At 45.7% G+C, this 21,980-nt stretch overlaps 1 protein-coding gene across 3 annotated transcripts in view; it reads right to left on the reverse strand.

The window, feature by feature from the left end:
- Positions 1-21,980, reverse strand: part of ITPR3 (inositol 1,4,5-trisphosphate receptor type 3) — a 251,892-nt gene that overhangs the window by 79,304 nt on the left and 150,608 nt on the right. For all 3 annotated transcript variants that reach the window (XM_030220428.1, XM_030220427.1, XM_030220426.1), the window contains exons 11-19: positions 21,528-21,670; positions 16,066-16,165; positions 15,424-15,584; positions 11,092-11,233; positions 10,440-10,601; positions 7,982-8,154; positions 6,383-6,502; positions 3,334-3,516; positions 647-898 (exon numbers count right to left, since the gene is read on the reverse strand). In XM_030220428.1, coding sequence (XP_030076288.1) covers positions 647-898; positions 3,334-3,516; positions 6,383-6,502; positions 7,982-8,154; positions 10,440-10,601; positions 11,092-11,233; positions 15,424-15,584; positions 16,066-16,165; positions 21,528-21,670 — 1,436 coding nt within the window. The remainder of the gene's footprint in view (positions 1-646; positions 899-3,333; positions 3,517-6,382; positions 6,503-7,981; positions 8,155-10,439; positions 10,602-11,091; positions 11,234-15,423; positions 15,585-16,065; positions 16,166-21,527; positions 21,671-21,980) is intronic.

Genomic DNA, 21,980 nt, shown 5'->3' on the forward strand with positions numbered 1-21,980 from the left:
AGAGGACACTCAAACTGAGCCAAAATCTCTCCTCTTTTATACTCTATCTTCTCCATAGAAGTGAATGGTGAGATACCTTGCTCCTAATCTTTCTCACTTTCTGAGATCATACTTTCCCATGCGATCTGCTATCTGATGTACCCAACTCCTTCCGTTCTCAGCTACTGCTAATTATCAACATGTTTTGGGAAGCGTTGAGATAACAGTTTCACATCTTCCGGCTGCAATACTTTTCATACCTTTCTCATGAACTCTGTATTACCTCTGTATCATTGTATACCAAAACTAATAAGCTCCATTTTATTCATCTGATCTTTCATTACAGATGCTATATTTGATTTAAAAATTGTACCAATTTGTGTCAGAAGTCATTATTCAGACCTGCTCTTTGCAGATTCTCAAATATTAAATCATTTACTTGTTGTTTGGCCTAGTCAGTACTTTTTCAGTTGTTTTAGGCTGCATAGCTTTGGCCATCACTATTCCAGTGGTAGCCTTAAAGCTAGGCCATATATTAACACTGTGCACCTATATTTAAACGCCTAGACAGTGCCTATGTGGTGCCTATTCTATAAAAATAAAGAGTAGATGCCACAGAGCTGGCATATGGGAGGTAAGGAAAGAAGGAAGATGGGCAGTGCCTCACTCTTTGATGGTGATGGTAGTTGGGATCTCAGTCCATAGGCGTGCAAATTTCACTGGCGTCACCAGCTCCTGGGGGTCACGGTCCACATGAACATGCAGCATGAGGTGACAGAAGGAGGCACGGATGTCAAAGGGCAGCATCTCATCTGCCATGCACAGGAAAATGAGGTCCACACCCAACTGCTTGGAAATTTCATCAATGGCCAAGTACTGGCGATCCAGACACATGCGGGCAAACAGCTTCAGCTGGTATCTGCCAAGACATATGGAGAACAGAAATGGAGAGGAGCATATGAGAGAAAGGATGGGACATGTAGGAAAGGGCATGAGACAGAGAACAAGGTATAGGAGAGGGATACAGGCAACGGAGGGGGACAAAGAAAGAGGAAAAAATTGGCAAGGAGCAAGAGGGGAAAGGAGAGAAAGTGAGGCATGGGGAAAGAGACAAAGATGATAGAGAGGGGGGAACAGGACAGAGAAAAGAAAGATGAAAACAATGGGAAAGAATTAAAGATAAGAATAAAAGGAAAGTGCGAGGAACAGAAAAAACGCAGGAAAAAGAAAATGAGACAAGCAAACCATGACAAAATGTGGGTGAAGGAACAAGAGCAAAAGGAGAGAACAGACATGAGAAAAGTAATGAGCGAGAAAAATTGGCAGTGTGTAGAAAAGGAAAGAAAAGAGCAGTAAGTGCAGAGGAGAAAGGTGATGAGACAGGAGGGAGAAAAACAGAGATAAGAGGGGATGAACAGAGAATGTAAAAAGGAATAGAAGGAGAGCAGAATGAAGAGATGCAAGGGGAAGCCAGAGAGGGGATGGGTGCAGAGGGAGGGATATGGGATTGTATGGAGGGCAGACAGAGAGATAAGACAGAAGAAGACAAACAGAAAGAGTGAAATGGTGAAATTTGGAGGGGAGCGAGGAAATCAGAGAGAAACAGGAAGAGACAATAAATGGGCACAAATTAGGGAAAGGCAGGGAACAGAAAGAGAAAGTGAAGAAAGGAAAGAAAAGGACAAACACTCACAGGCTGAGGTCAAACGGTTATACATTTTTGTGTATCCCTTCCCCATCCCTCTCTTCTCCATTACACTCATCACCTCTACCTCTCATGCCTAGATTTATTTTCCTCCAAACCCTTCTCCCTCCTTGTTATCAGTTGATTCCAGGTCATTGGGTCTGGGCCAAGCCAGTCCAGGCTTTACCAGCTGTATTGCTGAATACATGGTCCAGCCTTTCTTAAAGAATTTAAACAAGTTTATAGTTATAGAGTTTATTTCATTTGCTATACCGCTTAGCTTGTGATTTACAATATAAAAATTAAAAAAACAGTCAAGAAAGGAAATCCATGAAAAATAGAAAAGAACCACACATATGAGAATTTCCCTCAATATCAAAGGAAGGGAATTCTACAATGAAGGTGCAAAATAAAAAATAAATAAAAAAGCCTTCCGTCTTGTAGACATAAGACATGTATCCTTCACAGCAGGAACAGTTAACAGAAGAGAATCCGCTGAACGTAAATTTCGATGTGGAACAAAGCAAACCCGACAAAGGAGACCTTGCCTGCTCATAAAAAGCCCTATGAGTTAACACTAGGAGCTTAAAACAAACACAATAAAAAACAGGCAACCAGTGATAACGCACAAATAATGGCGTCACATGATCAAACCAAACCAATATCCATATTGTAACATTACATAGTAGATGACGACAGAAAAAGACCTGCACGGTCCATCCAGTCTGCCCAACAAAACAAACATATGTGTATACCTTACCTTGATTTGTACCTGCCTTATTCAGGGCACAGACCGTACATTCTGAAGTGTCTGATGTTTCCTTAAATTCTCAACAGAAATGCCCACTAACATCCCATTTGCATAATCAAACAGTGACGTAAAAAGAGAATGAGTCACAACCTGAAATGATTGCTCAATTACAAACCTTTGCACTGCCCATAATTTATGTAGCACTACAAATCCACGCCAAACCATTGAATCCACCTGATCAGCAAAACTAAGTTGGGAGTCAATAACGACTCCTAAATAACGAAAAGATTCAACAACTGGGCATTCCTTACCTAAATGCTGAATATATTTTTCTGGCCGCATATTATGACCTGTCACCCAACATGAATGGGTTTTATCAGCATTTATTACCAACTCATGAGAAGACAACCAGCTCGCCACTTCTAAAAAAACAAGGCTGCATCTGAACTAAATCAAGCCGAGTTTTAACAACCCAAACCAAAAGCAACAAATTGTCTGCATACACATATGGACTCACCCCACACCGTTGAAGTACTTCTAATAATGGTAAATGCAAGTTGGTAAATGCAAAGGGATAAAAGCAGAGCATAAGAACTGCCCTACTGGGGTGAGACCAAAGGCCCATCTAGCCTAATATGTGTTTCTAACAGAGGCCAGTCCAGGTCAAAAGTACCTGGCAGTGTCCCAAAAAGTAGCAAGATTCCATGTTACCCAACCCCCAGGGACAGGCAATGGATTTTCCAAGGTCTGCCTTAATAACAGTTTATGGACTTTTCCTCCGGGAATTTGTCCAAACCTTTTATAAACACATCTACACTAAAAGAACAATTTTATAAAAAGGCTCCTAGATTGACGCACTAGGGCGGTACCTATCTACAGGCCTGTACTACATGAAGGTGTCAGGGAGAATAGCACACACCTGTAATATGTCAGCACATTCTCATCATGGGCATTCCCTGCCCGTGCCTCCTGTGACAGCTGTCGGATGCTCTTCTCGTGAAGCTCATTGTTCTTGTCAGTCCAAATAAGATACACTTCTTCCTCACAGTACTCTATGCTCATGTACTCTGGGGACTGGGACATCTCCTTCACGGGTCGCAACCTGCCGAGGAAGAGCACAGCACCATCTGAGTTTCCAACGCACCTGAGCTGTAGAAATCTTTCACCTGCACAGTCCAGAAAAGCCTCAGCATACATGAAACAGCACAGAGTAATAGTTTTATCTGTTGACGTTCCAGGCTCCTGACATGGGCTGGATTTGTAGGCAGGGTCAGCCCAACCATTATGCGGATGCCTAAGACGGCACAATATTTTTTTTGGGGGGGGGAGGGGGAGCAGTCTGCAAATGTACAAAAGAGTCGTGCAGCTAGCATAGGGACTTGAGCATATTGGGCTCTGTCTGTTTCACAGGAGGCTGGATCTGGCAGGCTGTGAGCATGCGCAGATGCTCAAGGCACCACGTCAGAGGCGGTAGTTTTTTTTTTACACATTCTAAATGTTCGCTGGTGCAGCCCCAGAGGGATTAGGGATTAGGGAAGGGAAGCCACTGAACACCTGTGGGAGGGAATGGGAGATGCTAAACACCTCAGAGGGAAGGGAGGGAGGGAGGAAGGAGAGCACAGGAGATCCTGAACACCTTGAGAGGTAGGAGAAGAGGAAAACAGGTGCTGGACACCTCAGGACAGGGGCAGGGGAAAGGAGAGAGATGCTGAACACCTATATAAGAACAAAAGCGTTGCCATACCGGGACAGACTGAAGGTCCATCAAGTCTAGTATCCTGTTTCCAACAGTGGACAAATCAGATCACAAGTATCTGGAAAGATCCCAGAATAGTAAAACAGATTTGATGCTGCTTAACCTAGAAATAAGCAGTGGATTTTCCCAAGTTCATCTTAATAATGGCTTGGGGACTTTTGTTTTAGGAAATTATCCAAACCTTTTTAAAACCCCGCTAAGCTAACTGCTTTTACTACATCCTCTGGCAATGAATTCCAGAGTTTATTTACACACTGAATGAAGAAATATTTTCTCTGGATTGTTTTAAATTTACTACTTAGTAGCTTCATTGCATGCCTCCTAGTCCTGGTATTTTTGGAAAAAGTAAACAAGCAATTCACGTCTACCTGTTCCACTCTATAGACCTCTATCATATCTCCCCTCAGCCATCTCATCTCCCACCTGAAGAGCCCTAGCCGCTTTAGCCTATCCTCATAGGGAAGTCGTCCCATCCCCTTTATTATTTCTAGTGGGTTATCTGGGCAGGAGTGATGCCTAGTCGCTCCTGCCTTTGTAGAGCCGGGACCAAAAATAGCAACCTCTAGTGGTAGTCTCAACGTACTACTGCTATGGGGAAGCATTTAGCAGTAGTACCACAAGACTACCACTAGAGGTTGTCATTTTGGGACCCGGCACTGCAAGGGTAAGAGCAACTGAGCATCACTCCTGCCCAGACAACCCACTAAACCACCAGGAACCAGTGTTGCCAGGTGGGCGGTTTTACCGCCCAATTGGGCGGTTTTCCGCGACCCGCCGCGGGTAAGTTTTGCCCGCGGCGGGTTGTGGTTTTTTGGGCTTCTTTTTTTTCTTTTGGGCGGTTTTCAGGCGGTTTTTTCGGCCGCGGGGGGCGAGGTTAGTGACGTTTTGGGCGGGGCCGTGACAGGGGAGGCGGGGCCGATGACGAGGGAGGCAAGGCCGATGACAGCGGGGGCGGGGTTGATGACGGCGGGGGTGATGACGCGGGGGTGGGGGTGTCAGGGGCGGGGTTTGAGTTTGGCCGGGTTTTGGGCTGTTTTTAGGCTGGATTGGGTGGGAAAAAAATTTTCCACCTGGCAACCCTGCCAGGAACGTTTTGAGGTAGACCTGTGGAGGCTTCCAGGGAGGTGTGGGTTTGGGATGGCAGTGCTGCTTATGTTAGGGGTGTTCAAGTTTCAAGGGGATTTGCTATCCCACCCATCACAGAAAAACATCTGGGCGGCTTACAATCTAAAATTATAAAGAAAAAGGAAGGGAGGGAGGACAAGACATGACAAGAGGGGTAGTGGGGGTAGAACTGCAATTCCGATAGGTCAGCAACGAGCGGTACAAAAGGAAGGGGGTCAAAGTCATTCAGGCCCACTTCAGGAAGGGTAAGGCATTCAGGTAAAGGCACCCATGAATAGGAAGGTTCTGAGCTCAGATTTTAAATTTTGTAGTGATGTCTGTTGGCAGAGGGGCTGCGGTAGTCGGTTCCAAAGCTCTAGGCCTCAGTCTAAAAAAATTGCTTTTCTGGTGTGCTCGTGAAAACTTTCTCAGAATGAGGGTACTGTTAATTGATTTTGAAATGAGGATCTTAAAGTTCTCTGAATAGAGTAAGGAGTTAGTAAGTGGGAAAGGTATGGGGCCTCACCATAAAGTTGGGTTTTATATGCCAGGAGTATGGTTTTAAAGGTAATGCAATGGGTAATAGTAGCCAGTGTGCTGCTTTCAAGAGAGGAGTTACATGATCATATTTCTTTGCTTCAGAAATCAACTTTAAGACTGTGTTCTGCATTAATCGTAGCTGTTGAACGTCCCTTGTCCTGAGGCCATTGCAAAGTGTGCTGCATGAAGGGGGGTCTGATCTTGGGAAGGGGCGTGGCATATTGGAGGCCTTGGATATAACCACCCAATAATCAGCCCACTAACTGGTTAGCTAACAAGGTAGTGGGCCAAACATCATCACACCTGCCTGTAATTCATTCTGGCTGAGGCAGAGGCTAGCTAGTACCTGAATATCAGGGCTTAATTCTGACCACCACTACCTGAATATTGCACCTGAGGCAAAGGAGAGTTAGATGATTTGGCCAAAGTCTCAAGAAGCATCTGTGGAAAAGTGGGATTGGAATGGAACCCTGGCTTCTCTTGTTGAGGCCTGTCTCTCATGGCATCCTCTCCTGGGGTTAAAGATGATGGGTTCAGTTAGACTGGTTCCAAGATTAAAAATACTCACTCAGTTTTGATAAGAATGTCATTGTTTTTAGGGTCAAGCACACACTTGCAGATCAGTTCCTGAGTTACTGGGATGGCGATATGGTTGGACACACAGAGATCAGACAGGTAATCCAAAAACCTGTAACAAGTAAAGAGAAACTTCACAGCAAATTCTGTAGCAAGGAGATCCTCATTCTACACACGGCAGGAAGACATTGCAATGGACAGTGGGAGGAGGGATCACAGTGTTATACAGAAGGGGTCACTATCAGGGGAGTAGCCACAGGTGGGCCTGGAAGGGCCTGAAACTCGCCTCAGGCCCTTCCAGACCCATTTCAACCCTCACCAGCTGAACAACCAGCAGCCCACTGACCCCCTTCAGAAAATTGTGACAGTCAGCGGCAGTGCTAAGACTCTGATGCTGACAGCACAGGCATATTCAGTTTTTGTGCATGTTCAGTCACGGTTTTCTGAAGGGGGTTGGCAGGCTGCAGATTTTCAGCTGGTGGAGTTGGGGATCCCTCAAATGAATCCACAAACAGTAGGGGTGGACCACGGATATCCAAAGAGGAGCACCAAAGGCAAAAAAAAACTGTATCAAAAAATCTTTACTAAATATATAATAAATAAAAATACAATGTCCACCAGAGAATATAAATTGCAGCACACAAATACAAATAGACTCAATGACTCAACACAGAACTGTGTTTTGGTGGAAGTTGCCTGCCTCAGGAGTCACAAAATTTGATCGGCAAGGCAGGGGCGTATCTGCGTGGGGCCACAGGGGCCTGGGCCCCCCGCAGATTTCGCCCTGGACCCCCCTACCACCGACCCTCTCCACCTCCCCCTCCCGCCCGCCACCAACCTGTCGCCGATCTTTGCTGGCGGGGGACCCCAAGCCCCCGCCAGCCGAAGTCCTCTCTTCCGTGCAGGATGCAAGTTGCAACGCTTCCTGTTCTTCTGAGTCTGACGTCCTGCACGTACAACGTGCAGGACGTCAGACTCAGAATTTGGAACTCAGTCTGATGTCCTGCGCGTTGTACGTGCAGGACGTCAGACTCAGAAGAACAGGAAGCATTGCAACTTGCAGCCTGCATGGAAGAGAGGACCTCGGCTGGCGAGGGGTTGGGGTCCCCCGCCAGCAAAGGTAAGTGACAGCAGCGGGGGAGGGTTGGCGGCGGCGGGAGGGGATGGAGAGTGTCATTGGTGGCAAGGGGGGGGGTCTGGCAGTGGCGGGGGGGGGGGTCTGGAAATGGCGGGGGGGGGATCGGTGGCACTGGGAGGGGGGGGCTAAAATGTGCCCCCTCCCTCTGGCTCTGGCCCCCCCTACCGCCAGAGTCCAGATACGCCCCTGCGGCAAGGTGCTGAAGCTAATTCAAGCTTAACACCCTCAATAGTGACAATTATAATCCAAACAAGAATAGCAACGTGGCTGTCAAGACCAAATAGCTGCCAGCTAAGTTATTTAATATTTAAGTTGGGGAGGAGTTGCGAGAGGAAGGAAGAAGAAATGCATGCCCACCCAACCTACCCATTGGCCCATCCAAAAATTGCCTTTTAGCTGTTATGCTCCTATTCAGAGGGAAGTGGATCTTATGTTAGGGTTCCTGACACCCACCTTGGCTCACGGTTCTTGCGCACCAGACTCACAAAGGTCTCCACCTCGGTCTTGGTGATGTGCTTCTCCAGCAGTTTGCGGTTGTTATGCAGGAGTGCTGTGATTGTATCCTCTGCCAAGATGTCATAGCCAATCTGAGACTGCATCACCCCAAACTGCTTGGCAATGTGCTCCTGAGAAGAGAAAGCAAGATGAGCCCACAAGAAGATGCCACCATGCCAGCGGCAACATGAATGACTTGGTACAGGTACTCTAGATAGGGGCAGGTGTGCAGAACCAAGATGATTGCATGAAGCAGCATGTTTTAAAATCTCAAATGCAATGCCACTCACACCAGAGCTCTCCCTCTGCAATGCAGTGGGATTCAGATTCTAATTCTGCTTCTAATGATGGACAGGTTGCACCTATTTCCATAATCTAGTCAATGCCGTCAGGGAATGTAATCATGGAATACAGCACCCAAAAACTGTGCCCCTCCTCATGTCCATAACGTAACGATTAGCGTATCTGGGTTTAGAAAAGGTTTGGACAAGTTCCTGGAGGAAAAGTCCATAGTCTGTAATTGAGAAGGACATGAGGGAAGCCACTGCTTGCCCCGGGATTGGTAGCATGGATTCTTGCTACTAATTGGGTTTCTGCCAGGAACTTGTGACATGGATTGGCCACTGTTGGAAGCAGGATACTGGGCTAGATCAGTGTTTCCCAAGTCGGTCCTGGAGTACCCCTTGCCAGTCAGGTTTTCAGGAAATCCACAATGAATGTGTATGAGATTTTGCATATACTACCTCCATTGTATGCAAATCTCTTTGATGCATATTCATTGTGGATCTCCTGTAAACCTGACTGGCAAGAGGTACTCCAGGACCAACTTGGGAAACACTGGGCTAGATGGACCACTGGTCTGACCCAGTATGGCTGTTCTTATGTTCTTATCTCTCACTCACAGTACAGCAGTTCAAAGTTCTCAACTATACTTTCCCACCACAGCATAGGCAGAGCATGGAGAGCAGTAGTGCAAGCTTCACACCGCCCCCCTTCCTTCTCCCCCTCCCAAACACACACTGCTCGACTACAGACCAAGTATAGCCTTGGCATAGTTTAGGACACTGAGAAAGCAACTCTATAACAGGGTACATGATAGGAACCTTTTCTATAAAGGAATATAGGCACCTTCTAGCATATATGCACTAAACATTTAGACACAAACGGTCACACCAGCCACAGAACGGGTGTAACTGTCAGCCCCCAGGGTCCTCAAGGGCCACAACCCAATCAGGTCAAGATTTCCACAACAAATATGCATGAGATTGATTTGCATGTACTGTTCCATTGTATGCAAATAGATTTTGTGCAAATGATCACATTATGCCAATGCTCAGAGAACCACACTGGTTGACGATTGAACAAAGGATTAAATTTAAGGTGTTACATTTGATGTATACGGTACAAAATAGACTAGTGTCTCCTGTACTGGCATCAAAGCTACATGTGTATCACAGGGGCGTAGCTACTATGGGGCCACGGGGGCCTGGGCCCCCGTAGATTTGGCCCTGGACCCCCCTGCTGACGACCCTCTTAACCCCCCCTCCCGCCGCCAACCCGCCGTCGCCGTCTGCTACCTGTACAACGTGCAGGACGTCAGACTCAGAAACCAAACGAAGGAAGAAGACTTCGGCTGGCAGGGATGGGGTCCCCTGCCAGCAAATGTAGCAGACGGCAACGGCGGGCGGGGGGTGTCGGCAATGGCAGGGGGGTGTTGGCAATGGCGGCGGGGGGGGGGGGGGGGGTCGGTGGCACTGGGGGGGGGGACTAAAATGTGCCCCCTCACCTCGGGCTCTGGACCCCCCCTCTCGCCGAAGTCTGGCTACGCCCCTGGTGTATCAGCCTAGATGATTATTGAGATCTGAAGAGCAATACTTGTTTGATGTGGCTTCCTATCACGTCATTAGATTAGATGAATATAGAAATAAGATATTCTTTATAGTTGGTTCAAAGTTTTGGAATATAATCCCCAAACAGTTGCAAGACCTTCAGACTTTGACTGAATTCAAGAAAGAAATTAAAACTTTACTATTCATTGAGGCCTATGATGCAACCTAACTTGTTCAATATTAGAAGCACAACACAATATTTCAGTACTGGAGCATTGAGAATAATGTGTATTAAAGAGTGAATTATGTCTGTTTCGAGTCTGTTAGTAATGTTGTAAAACGTGTATGAACTGTATTATTATGAGTGTAATTTTGTGATCGGCCTAGAACTGTGGCGATAGTGCGGAATATAATTTTTTAAAAAATAAATAAATAAAACCTGACTGGGTTGTGACCTTCGAGGACCATGGTTGCCCACATCATCATAATGGCCAACACAAAGTGATGCGTTTGTGTCAATAATGATCTCGTGCAGATTTAAATTGCTGAACAGAGCACGTGAGCCCAGTCCAATGGGAGGCACAAACCTGGTTTTTGCGGTAGTCTTCCTGAGAATGGCGCAGAACGCGGTAACAGAGGCGGAACATGTACTGATAAGGGGCATTCTTCTGATCTGAGAGCTCCTCCAATCGCAGCAGGGGGCCATCACCTCCCTTATCCTTAAATGGAGCCTTCAGGATCCCAAATATCTAGACAGGAATGAAGAGACAGAGACATGCACAGTCAGTGTTCTCTTAATTTAACAGGATACAGAATCTCTCTCTACAGTGCCTTGTACAGATAAAATTCACATTCCCTAGCACATACCACTATAAGGCTCCCATTCCTCAGCCTGCAACTCTATAAGGTTTGCATTCCTCACCCGCACCTTCATAGGGCTCCCATTCCTCAGCCTGTACCTCTGTTCTGTCTTCTACAAATTCTGCCTTTGCATATTGACCTAAACCTCCGGCCATAATTTTATATCAGAGAGAAAAATCCCTGTAAAGTTACTGAAATAATTCTGGATCCTTCTTAGTTTATTTTTGCCTTTCTTCCGGGACCTCTCGGCGCTTTTTCAGCTGTGTTATGAGGGTACATTGAGACACCGACCTGGATGAAGACTTGTCCCACGTCTGATGACCAGCAGCATCAGAATGCACCCTTTCACTTGATATCAGAATGCATCCTTTCACTTACCTGCTTCAGGATATTCTGCTCCCGCATCAGTTTCTGCCTCTCTCGGTTGGCCTTGCTCATCACGATATCCAGAACATTCTGTCCATTGTTGGGAACACCCACCACAAAGAAAACCAGGTCCTCCAGCAGTTTGATAGCAAATCTACAACAAGACACCATCACAGTATTAATCCCTGCACTTAATCTTCTGGTCTCCCAATGCACCTTACTATTTACTTTTAGATACAGCCACATGTAGGTACAAGTACAAGCTGCACATTTCAGGCACCTGAGTAGAGGGGACATTTCAAAACAGAGAAAAGGAAGAGAATTGCCACTCCTCACTAACAGGTGAGTAAACTGTTGTGAAATGATACTAGGATTCACCCAAGGCTGCAGAAAAAATCAGTATCAGATCTAAAATCTAAAAGTGGAGGAGTGGCCTAGTGGTTAGGGTGGTGGACTCTGGTCCTGAGGAACTGAGTTTGATTCCCACTTCAGGCACAGGCAGCTCCTTGTGACTCTGGGCAAGTCACTTAACCCTCCATTGCCCCATGTAAGCCGCATTGAGCCTGCCATGAGTGGGAAAGCGTGGGGTACAAATGTAACAAAAAAAAATAGATACAATTGGAGATTCTACATGGAATGTTGCTACTATTGAGATTCTGTTGCTACTATTGGAGATTCTACATGGAATATTCCACTAGCAACATTCCATGCGCAGTCTTCTGTTTCTGTGAGTCTGACATCCTGCACGTACGTGCAGGACATCAGACTCACAGAAGCAGAAGCCTGCGCGGCCACATTGGTGATCTGCAAGGGCTGACTTCTACATGGAATGTTGCTAGTGGAATAGCAACATTCCATGTAGAATCTCAAATAGTAGCAACAGTGGAGGAGTGGCCTAGTGGTTAGGGTGGTGGACTTTGGTCCTGAGGAACTGAGTTCAATTCCCACTTCAGGCACAGGCAGCTCCTTGTGACTCTGGGCAAGTCACTTAACCCTCCATTGCCCCATGTAAGCTGCATTGAGTCTGCCATGAGTGGGAAAGCATGGGGTACAAATGTAACAAAAAAAAATCATTTTATTCATTCATTGAAAAAAATTTATAATCCGCTCAATCTACAATCCTTGGCAGAGAACAAAAATAAACATACATAATAACATGACATAATCACATACAGAGAAGGAACAAAATCCACAAAAAAGTGGAGGTGCTCTGGATTCCTACGGAATTAAAATTAAAATATTTTAAAACTTGTGCATTCAAATACTACCGTAAGTAAACTTTCTTATAGGTACAGCTTGAATAATTTTCACTGTACACAGATTTAAAAAAAAAAGAAAAAAATTTTTGGAGGCTGTTGGCCAGTGATGAAGATGGTGTCTTTTGAGTACTGAATTGTCTATGAGATTTCACAGAGTACTATAGACTTTTGATGTCTTTTCCTCCATTTTTGCTTTTTAGTGGTTTGTTACAGCACAAGTCCACAGCATTATTATTTTGAAGTTATTCTAAGGTTCTATGGAAAGTTTTTGTTTGATTGCAAGTAAGAAGGGAAACCACAGTAGCCTTGTGAGTGAAACAAAGTATTTTAAACTGAACCCTTAAATATACCGGAAGCTAGTGCAACTGGAAAAGTAAAGGGGAAGCATGATCCGACATTTAGCATGACAAATAATTTGCACAGCAGTGTTCTGCAAATTTTGAATACGAGATTTAGGAAGGCCATTGTAAACAACATTACAGTAGTCCATACGTGAGATTAAGAAAGCATGAACCAAAGTGTGAGTTGCTTGAGATTCCACAAAGAATCGACAAGAACGAATCTTGCGATGTGCATAGAACCCCACTTGAAGGTTAGAAATTTGTTTATGAAGGGAGAGCATGCAATCAAGAATAACTGCAAGATAACGGAATAAGTTCACAGGGGATATACTATGTCCAAAGAATAACGGAGTAGCCTAGTGGTTAGTGCAGTGGACTTCGATCCTGGGGAACTAAGTTCGATTCCCACTGCAGCTCCTTGTGACTCTGGGCAAGTCACTTAACCCTCCATTGCCCCTGGTACAAAATAAATACCTGAATATATGTAAACCGCTTTGAATGTAGTTGCAAAAAAACCTCAGAAAGCCAGTATATCAAGTCCCATTTCCCTTTCCCTATTTGAGATTCTACATGGAATGTTGCTGTTGCTACTATTTGAGATTCTGGAATGTTGCTACTATTTGAAGATTCTACATGGAACATTGCTACTATTGGAGATTCTAGATGGAATGCTGCTACTATTGAGATTTTGTTGCTACTATTTGAGATTCTACATGGAATGTTGCTATTCCACTAGCAACATTCCATGTAGAAGCCTGCCCTTGCAGATCAGCAACACGGCTGCGCAGGCTTCTGCAGGACGTCAGACTCACAGAAACAGAAGCCTGCGCAGCCACATTGCTGATCTGCAAGGGCAGGCTTCTACATGGAATGTTGCTAGTGGAGGAGTAGCCTAGTGGTTAGTTCAGCGGACTTTGATCCTGGGGAACTGAGTTCAATTCCCACTGCAGCTCCTTGTGACTCTGGGCAAGTCACTTAACCCTCCATTGCTCTGGTACAAAATAAGTACCTGAATATATGTAAACCGCTTTGAATGTAGTTGCAGAACCCTCAGAAAGGCAGTATATCAAGTCCCATTTCCCTTTCCCCCTTTCCCTTATGACATCACAATATCAGAAGTGAGCCAAGTAGCAGGCAATCAAGCCATTGTGACATCACTGATGAGGTTGGCTCTTATTGGTGGAATGAGTGGAGGAGTAGCCTAGTGGTTAGTGCAGTGGACTTTGATCCTGGGGAACTGAGTTCAATTCCCACTGCAGCTCCTTGTGACTCTGGGCAAAAGTCACTTAACCCTCCATTGCCCCTGGTACAAAATAAGTACCTGAATATATGTAAACCGCTTTGAATGTAGTTGCAGAACCCTCAGAAAGGCAGTATATCAAGTCCCATTTCCCTTTCCCTAATAGCGACTAGGATAGAGGCAAGAGCCTACCTGTAATCCAGCAAGCTACCATTTTGTCCTTGTTCAGTACTAGTTTGTGCTGTGACAGCCAGGATGCAATCATAAGAAAAATTTTTTGGAGACAGAATATGTCTGGTTGGGAATGAAATGTTGGATGAAATAGTGGGATATCATCTGCATAGATATAGGTCCTAATACCCACTTCTTGTATAAGACTAGCCAAGGGACTAAACAAATGTTGAAAACCAGTGGTGAGAGAGTAGAGCCCAATAGAACCAACAACGACCCCTCACCATTTGTCTAAGCAAAGTCCCTTGTAGGGCATCCACTGTTTTTCTACTTCTTTCCAGATTTGCAGATGGGATATTAGTAGATGACGGCAGAAAAAGACCTGCACGGTCCATCCAGTCTGCCCAACAAGACAACTCATGTGTGCTACTTTTGTGTATACCCTACTTTGATTTGTACCTGTGCTCTTCAGGGCACAGACCGTATAAGTCTGCCCAGCACTAGCCCCACCTCCCAACCACCGGCTCTGGCATAGACCGTATAAGTCTGCCCAGCACTATCCCCGCCTCCCACCACCGGCTCTGGCACAGACCGTATAAGTCTGCCCAGCGCTATCCCTGCCTCCCAACCTCCAGTCCCGCCTCCCACCACTGGCTCTGGCACAGACCGTATAAGTCTGCCCCGCACTATCCACGCCTCCCAACCTCCAGCCCCGCCTCCCACTACCGGCTCTGCTATCCAATCTTGGTTAAGCTCCTGAGGATCCTTTCCTTCTGAACAGGATTCCTTTATGTTTATCCCACGCATGTTTGAATTCCGTTACCGTTTTCCTCTCCACCACCTCCCGCGGCATTTAATGCCCTAATACCCTTGGAAAGTTATTCGACCAGAGCCAGGCATTGTAACAGGTCAGTTCTCTAGAGTCAAGAAAGAGACTCATCATACCACACTGGGACTTGATAAATAAGCATCCTAGCTTCGGCCATTAGGTGTCACCATTAAACAAAGGTTGGAGTACTTCCCCTCCAGATACTATGAATACAGTCTGTGCTGAATTCCCAGCACTGGCTGGCCAAGGCAGGGAGCAAAAGCTGAGCCTGTGACTGAATCTCAACTTTCCACACAGCAGGATGCTGTACTATCAGTCAGATACCAGTGTGGCCAATTGATCCTCAGACTTGATGCAGTATTACAGCAAATTACTCTGAAGATAATGTTTCCAAGATACAGAATTACAGCAACTGACTCCCATGCAACAGATCAAAAAAATGAGTACTAACTATGTGATACCAGTTTCATAAAACATTTCTACACACTCTGATAATACATTTACCTCCGGTCATTCTGGCTAATGAACCCCTCGTTCAGCTTCTCCACAATGCTTGCCAACATTGAGCTGGCATCATTGGCAAAGTCCAGGTCCCGAATCTCCGACACTGGAACGGACACAATGGCAAAAGCCTCCTTATCTTCTTTAGTAGGGCAAGTGCCAAGCTGGAAAAGAAAATCCAATCACTCTAAATGCCACCAGATTTGAACAACCAGGAACAGAATTCTATGCCCACTTAAATAGGAGAACTAGATGACGCCATGAACACCAAGCCGCTGGGCGCCAGTCTTGGTTTACAGTTGCCACGTCAAAGAATGCTGTGATTTGCAGCCTTGCATTTTGGCCAATAAAAATACAATCCCAAGCTGAAAAACCAGGACTGGAGTGCAATATTCCAATGTACATGGAGTCAAGTCGTCACACAAGCTAGGAATATCTCTAGTATATCCAGTGGGAAGAAAAGATGCAAAGTTAGAGATGTGTGTCTCTATTTTCTGTGAAAAAGGCTTTGCACAAATCCTGAACATATTTCTGTTTCCCATGGAATGGGCTTTGGGAGTGGCTCCTGAGTGGACAGAAAGACCTGGAGCTGGATTTCTAACAAGAATTTTCCCCACTACTACAGAAACACAGGTTTTCACAGACCATGAGGCGGATGGGTCTCTCTTCAGCCACATCAATGGGAACGTTGGTGCTCTGGATCCAGGTGTTGGTACAGAGGTGACGCAGTCGCACAAAGGAGTTCCTACAATCATTCAAGCAAAAGGAAACATTGGTAAAAATGAGATGGGAGGGGCGATGTACCCAATAGATCAGCATGAAACACTTGCTAATGTTGCTGTGGCACCCCATCTTTAAACTGGCTTGCCCAAGTTCCTGCCCTCTGCCTCCTTGACTACTCTTGGATTTTGGGTATATAGCAGTAATTTGACAGAGGAAGAAACCTGAGGACGAGATTATTTTTCTATGAAGCATGCAAGCGTAATCAAGGAAAGGACTGCGGCAACAACCCGCCTAATTCTATAAACCTGTGTGCCTAATTTTACACTTAGGGGTAAAGTCTATAAGAGGCACCTAAAAAGCAGCGCTGAAAATTTTATGTGCTGAGCGTTATTCTATAAAGGGTACGCGATCTTTATAGAATAGTGCTTAAGGCATAAACCACACCTAACTTTAGGCTGTGGTAATTATGCCACTAAAAGTTGGTGTAAATGCCAACACCTAAATTAGGTTCGGTTCGGTCAAATTCTGTATTTACATGCATAAAATTTTGGAACTTCCCAAGCCACGCTCCAAAAAATTTACATGCATTAGGATTTACGCGCGGATCGTTATAGAATACGATCTGTGAGTAAATCCTAATTAAGGCCAACTATAGGCACTGATTAACTTGTTAAGCAATTAAGCTAATTTGCATGTGCACTTTAGCCACGGTTTATAGAATCCGGTGGTTAGTGTGCATATTTACACCCCCAAGTTATAGAATACTGTCAATTTTGCGTGTAACTTAATTTAATAATAAGCTACTAATTGGCATTAGCAATCAATTATTGGGTATAATTGGTGTTAACTGGTGCTAATGAGGTTTCTGTAAATTGTGCACACAAAATCCATCACATAGCTGCAGTGGCGTAGGAAGGGGGGGGGCGGTGGGGCGGTCCGCTCCGGGTGCACGCCGCTGGGGAGGGGGTGTCATCTCCTTTGGTTCCTTGCTCCTTCTGCCCCGGAACAGGTTACTTCCTGTTCCGGGGCACAGAGAGCAAGGAACCAATGGAGCCGATGGATCGGTCCTCCTGCCCGCCCCTCGCTGCCAAAGTAAGTTACAATGCGCTTCAAGGGGGGGGGGGTGCGCGCCGGAGGGGGGGCCGTGCTGTACCCGGGGGGGGGGGGCGTGGCGGCGACCCGCCCCGGGTGCCAGCCGCCCCCGCTACGGCACTGCATAGCTGTAAGAGGGGTGTGGCTGTGAGAAGGGAATGGGCGGTTTGTGGCGTACCCAGCACTTACACTCGCAGGTTCTAGAATGCTAGGAGTTAAACACTTAACAGCTTACATATTTGTGAGTGACATTGCCGAAGGGTTAGAAGGTAAAGTTTGTCTTTTTGCGGATGATACTAAGATTTGTAACAGAGTGGACACCCAGGAGGGAGTGGAAAACATGAAAAAGGATCTGCAGAAGCTAGAAGAATGGTCTAAAGTTTGGCAATTACAATTCAATGCGAAGAAATGCAAAGTGAGGCACTTAGGGAGTAGAAATCCACGGGAGACGTATGTGTTAGGTGGTGAGAGTCTTGATATGTACGGACGGGGAGAGGGATCTTGGGGTGTTAGTATCTGAGGATCTGAAGGCGACGAAACAGTGTGACAAGGCGGTGGCCGTAGCTAGAAGGTTGCTAGGCTGTATAGAGAGGGGTGTGACCAGCAGAAGAAAGGAGGTGTTGATGCCTCTGTATAAGTCATTGGTGAGGCCCCACTTGGAGTATTGTGTTCAGTTTTGGAGGCCGTATCTTGCTAAGGATGTAAAAAGAATGGAAGCGGTGCAAAGAAAAGCTACAAAAATGGTATGGGATTTGCGTTACAAGACGTATGAGGAGAGACTTGCTGACCTGAACATGTATACCCCGGAGGAAAGGAGAAACAGGGGTGATATGATATAGACGTTCAAATATTTGAAAGGTATTAATCCGCAAATGAACCTTTTCCGGAGACGGGAAGGCGGTAGGACTAGAGGGCATGAAATGAGATTGAAGGGGGGCAGACTCAAGAAAAATGTCAGGAAGTATTTCTTCACGGAGAGAGTGGTGGAAACTTGGAATGCCCTCCCGCGGGAGGTGGTGGAGATGAAAACAGTAACGGAATTAAAAAATGCGTGGGATAAACATAAAGGAATCCTGTTCAGAAGGAAGGGATCCTCAGAATCTTAGCGGAGATTGGGTGGCAGAGCTGGTGGTGGCAGGCGGGGCTAGCGGTTGGGAGATAGGGCTAGTGCTGGGCAGACTTCTACGGTCTGTGCCCTGAAAACGGCAGATACAAATCAAGGTCAGGTATACACATAAAGCAGCACATATGAGTTTATCTTGTTGGGCAGACTGGATGGACCGTGCAGCTCTTTCTCTGCTGTCATCTACTATGTTACTATATAGGTGCGAGCATTTACACCAGCCACTGAGCTAGCGTAAGGTAGCGTATAGGAAGACTTTTGCAAGTATTCTATAATGACGACTGTGGGGTCCTTTTACGAAGCTGTAGCAAAAGGGGGTTTGCGCTGGCATCGGCAAGTGTTTTTGACATGCGCCGAGGCCCCCTTTTACCGCAGCAGGTAAAAAGCAGGTCTTTGTTTTTTTCAAGCAATAGCCGTCTGGCAAGTGAAGCACTTGCCACGCAGCCATTTTGGGGGGGGGGGGGGGGGGAGCACTTACCACCACCCATTGAGATGGCGTTAAGGGCTCCCGCGCTAACCCGGCAGCGTGCGGCACTGCCTGATTACTGCTGGGTACACACCGGTGCTACAAAAATGTAAATGTTTTTGCAGCGCCAGAAATGGCACATGCTAGAGGAGGGAACTAGTGCAGGGCTGCTGCAGTAGCCCAGCGGAACTCCGCTTTTAGCAAGCGGTAAGCTCGCATTGGGCTTACCACCGTTTCATAAAAGGGCCCCTGAGTACGCAATTGCTCAGCATGCGTTATCCTGGTGCCCAACTTTAGGCAAGCTACAGAGAATTACCCCCCCCCCCCCCAAATGGACACAAAGGTTGGGGACATGTCAGGCCAGCGAGAAATCATTCAGCCACAAGACAAAAAAAAGAGGGAGGGATTGATTCACCCATACTGATTTTGCACTTAACCTCTGATAGGTCCGCCACCCTCGACGTCATCACGTGTTGATGCGAGGGCGGGGCCGAGAGAGATGGTGACAGACTGACGAATCTGACGAACCTTACGGACCCTTCACTTCAGTGAAGCCACGGAGTCAGCTTCAGAACGTTGGAGGTGCTTTTTATTATAGTAGAGATTGGTATTTATATTCCACATTTGCTAAAAAGTATTATCAGTTCAACGTGGCTTACATATACATAGAATCAAAACGAAATGTGGTTATTTAATGCATTTAGAACATTTTGCAACAGATATATTATTATAAGAACTGTAATTCATTTTCAGACAGTTGATTGGCATCCCGTGACAGGAACTTTTTAAATAAAAAGGCTTTTAAATATTTTGAATATTCAAGGATAACATTTTAAACATTTTAATGTATTTAATATTCAAAGATAATGCTGGCAGTGGCCTTAAAAATGCTGACCGCCACTGGCTGAACATTCATCCCTTAGGACCAGATTCTATATATGGCGCCTAAAAAATCCATGCGGTACAGATTTCCGCCTACACGTATTCTACAAGCGGTGCCTAGATTTAGGTGCAGTATATAGAATATGCTTAGGCGGAAATCCTAGCGCTTAAAACAATGTAATATCCATTTAGGTCAACGAAAACTTTGCCTAAATCCCTGTGCGTAGATTTACATGCGCACTGGGCCATGTAAATTTTGGAACGCCGCTGAAATGCCCATTTCCCCACCCGTAGCCATGGCCCTTTTGAACTGCGTGCATTGGAATTTAGGCACAGTTCATTACAGAATACACTTAACGAGTTGTGTGCGCAAATTCTAATTATTGCCAATTAGTGCTCATTGTTGCTTATTAAGTGCTGTTATCAATGCTGATTAGCTTGTTAAGCCAATTAAGTTACACACATTGTATAGATTTCGGCACGGATCTCTAGGTGCACTATACAGAATTCGGGGGGGTTAGTGCCTAAATGGTATAGCAACTACAAAGGGCGGATTAGGAGTGTGTCTTGTAGTTGCATGCGTAAGTCACAAAATACTGTTGATTACACACGCAACTGCCAACTTTTAACATGGCCTTTGACAGGGCATAAGTGCTTGTGGCTAAAGTTATTTATTTATTTATTAGGATTTATTTACCGCCTTTTTGAAGGAATTCACTCAAGGCGGTGCACAGTAAGAATAGATCAAACATGAGCAATAGACAATTAGAGCAGTAAAAATATTCGAACAACAATACAAAGTATGGCATGGTATACTACTTGCAATGACAACACAATATGTACTAGAACATTATAATTGGTAGTGAAGGGTAAGGCAAAGCTGTAACATATAGATGAGTAAGAAAGTAGGAAGAATTAGAAAGAAAGGTGATTGATTTGCAGAAAGTTGCACGCGAGGTCAGAGAGATGGTTAAATATGATCTCAGCTAGGCATGCGTCGGCTGACTTACGCTCTATTCTATAACAGCGATTTCATGCATAATTTCCACTCTAGAATTGCCACTTGGTGCACATTTTTTCACACTTAAGTTCTGACGCACTTGCTTGAATCTGCCCCTTAAAGGGCTGGCACTGGGCATTGTGGCTCTCATCATTTACTAGACACTTGAGCCTACCCTAATCTATTCTCTAATTTATACAACATTTGCACCGTCAAGCCCGCTCTTACCCTCATCACCTGCACTCTACACACACACTTTACAGTGCAATCCCCAGACGCGTTTTCCTGCCCTTTAAAAGGGCTGATGCTATGAAACAGCACACCATACTTTTATCTCTTGAGAGGGGTGCAGCTACTTAGCCACCCAGGAAGTCCCTTTGAAAACTGTCCTGTTTTCTGGGGTCTCCTGTGGCACTTCCAGGCCCTATATGCGCTGCAATTTTCTGGAGTCTCTTCTAGAGTTTATGCAGTGCATTTTTTCTAGCGAAAAAGGTGCCCATACTCAAATGCCAGACCACCCTTCAGGGGTAGGGTGATCACTGATAGACCCACCCCACAATAGCCAGGCCCCCTGCAACCAGTCACAGAATCTATGACAAGGCAGAATTGGTGTGTAGAGCCTGAGCTCGTTCATTAAAACTTGGGGATCATGGGTCAATTTTAGCAGACAATGGAAAAGGTGCTGGTACTCAGTACCCCCAAGAACCCCCTGAAAAAAAGCCCTGAGTTTATGGCACTTTCAGACCTGTCCTTGAGCTTGGATGTCTAAAGCTAACAGATACTGAAATGCAAGTCTGTTTGCAAACTTCTGCTGTACATACCGTGGGACGAAGGAGTCTGTCTTCTGCAGTGTGGTGGGGTCCAGTTCAAAGAGTGACGCAATATCATTGCCGTGGGGTACAGCCACCAGCCTGTATTTAATCTTTTCTCCTACGTTCCGCCTGTTGACCCGACTGCTGCTCCCCTGTACGAGACACACAAGACCAGCACTGTTATGGAGCAGATGTGGTGGCATCAATGCACTTAGCCAAGCTGGTCCTCTCATTTGGGGATCTCCCACCCTCTAAACCAGGGCACAAGGAGCACAGTGCCAAGGCCATCTAATCATTCCTACAGAAGGGTTACCAGACATCTCTGATTTTTGAGGATCATCCTCAAATCAGCCCTTGAAATTACTGCTCAGGCCCACCATATCCTTTGCGATTGTGAAAAAAGAGCCTTCAACATATGCTCTATTTCAGTGAGGTGGCATAAGAAGGCCATTGGTGGGGTCG

Source organism: Microcaecilia unicolor, chromosome 12 (genome assembly GCF_901765095.1).
Source record: "Microcaecilia unicolor chromosome 12, aMicUni1.1, whole genome shotgun sequence".
Taxonomy (NCBI): domain Eukaryota; kingdom Metazoa; phylum Chordata; class Amphibia; order Gymnophiona; family Siphonopidae; genus Microcaecilia; species Microcaecilia unicolor.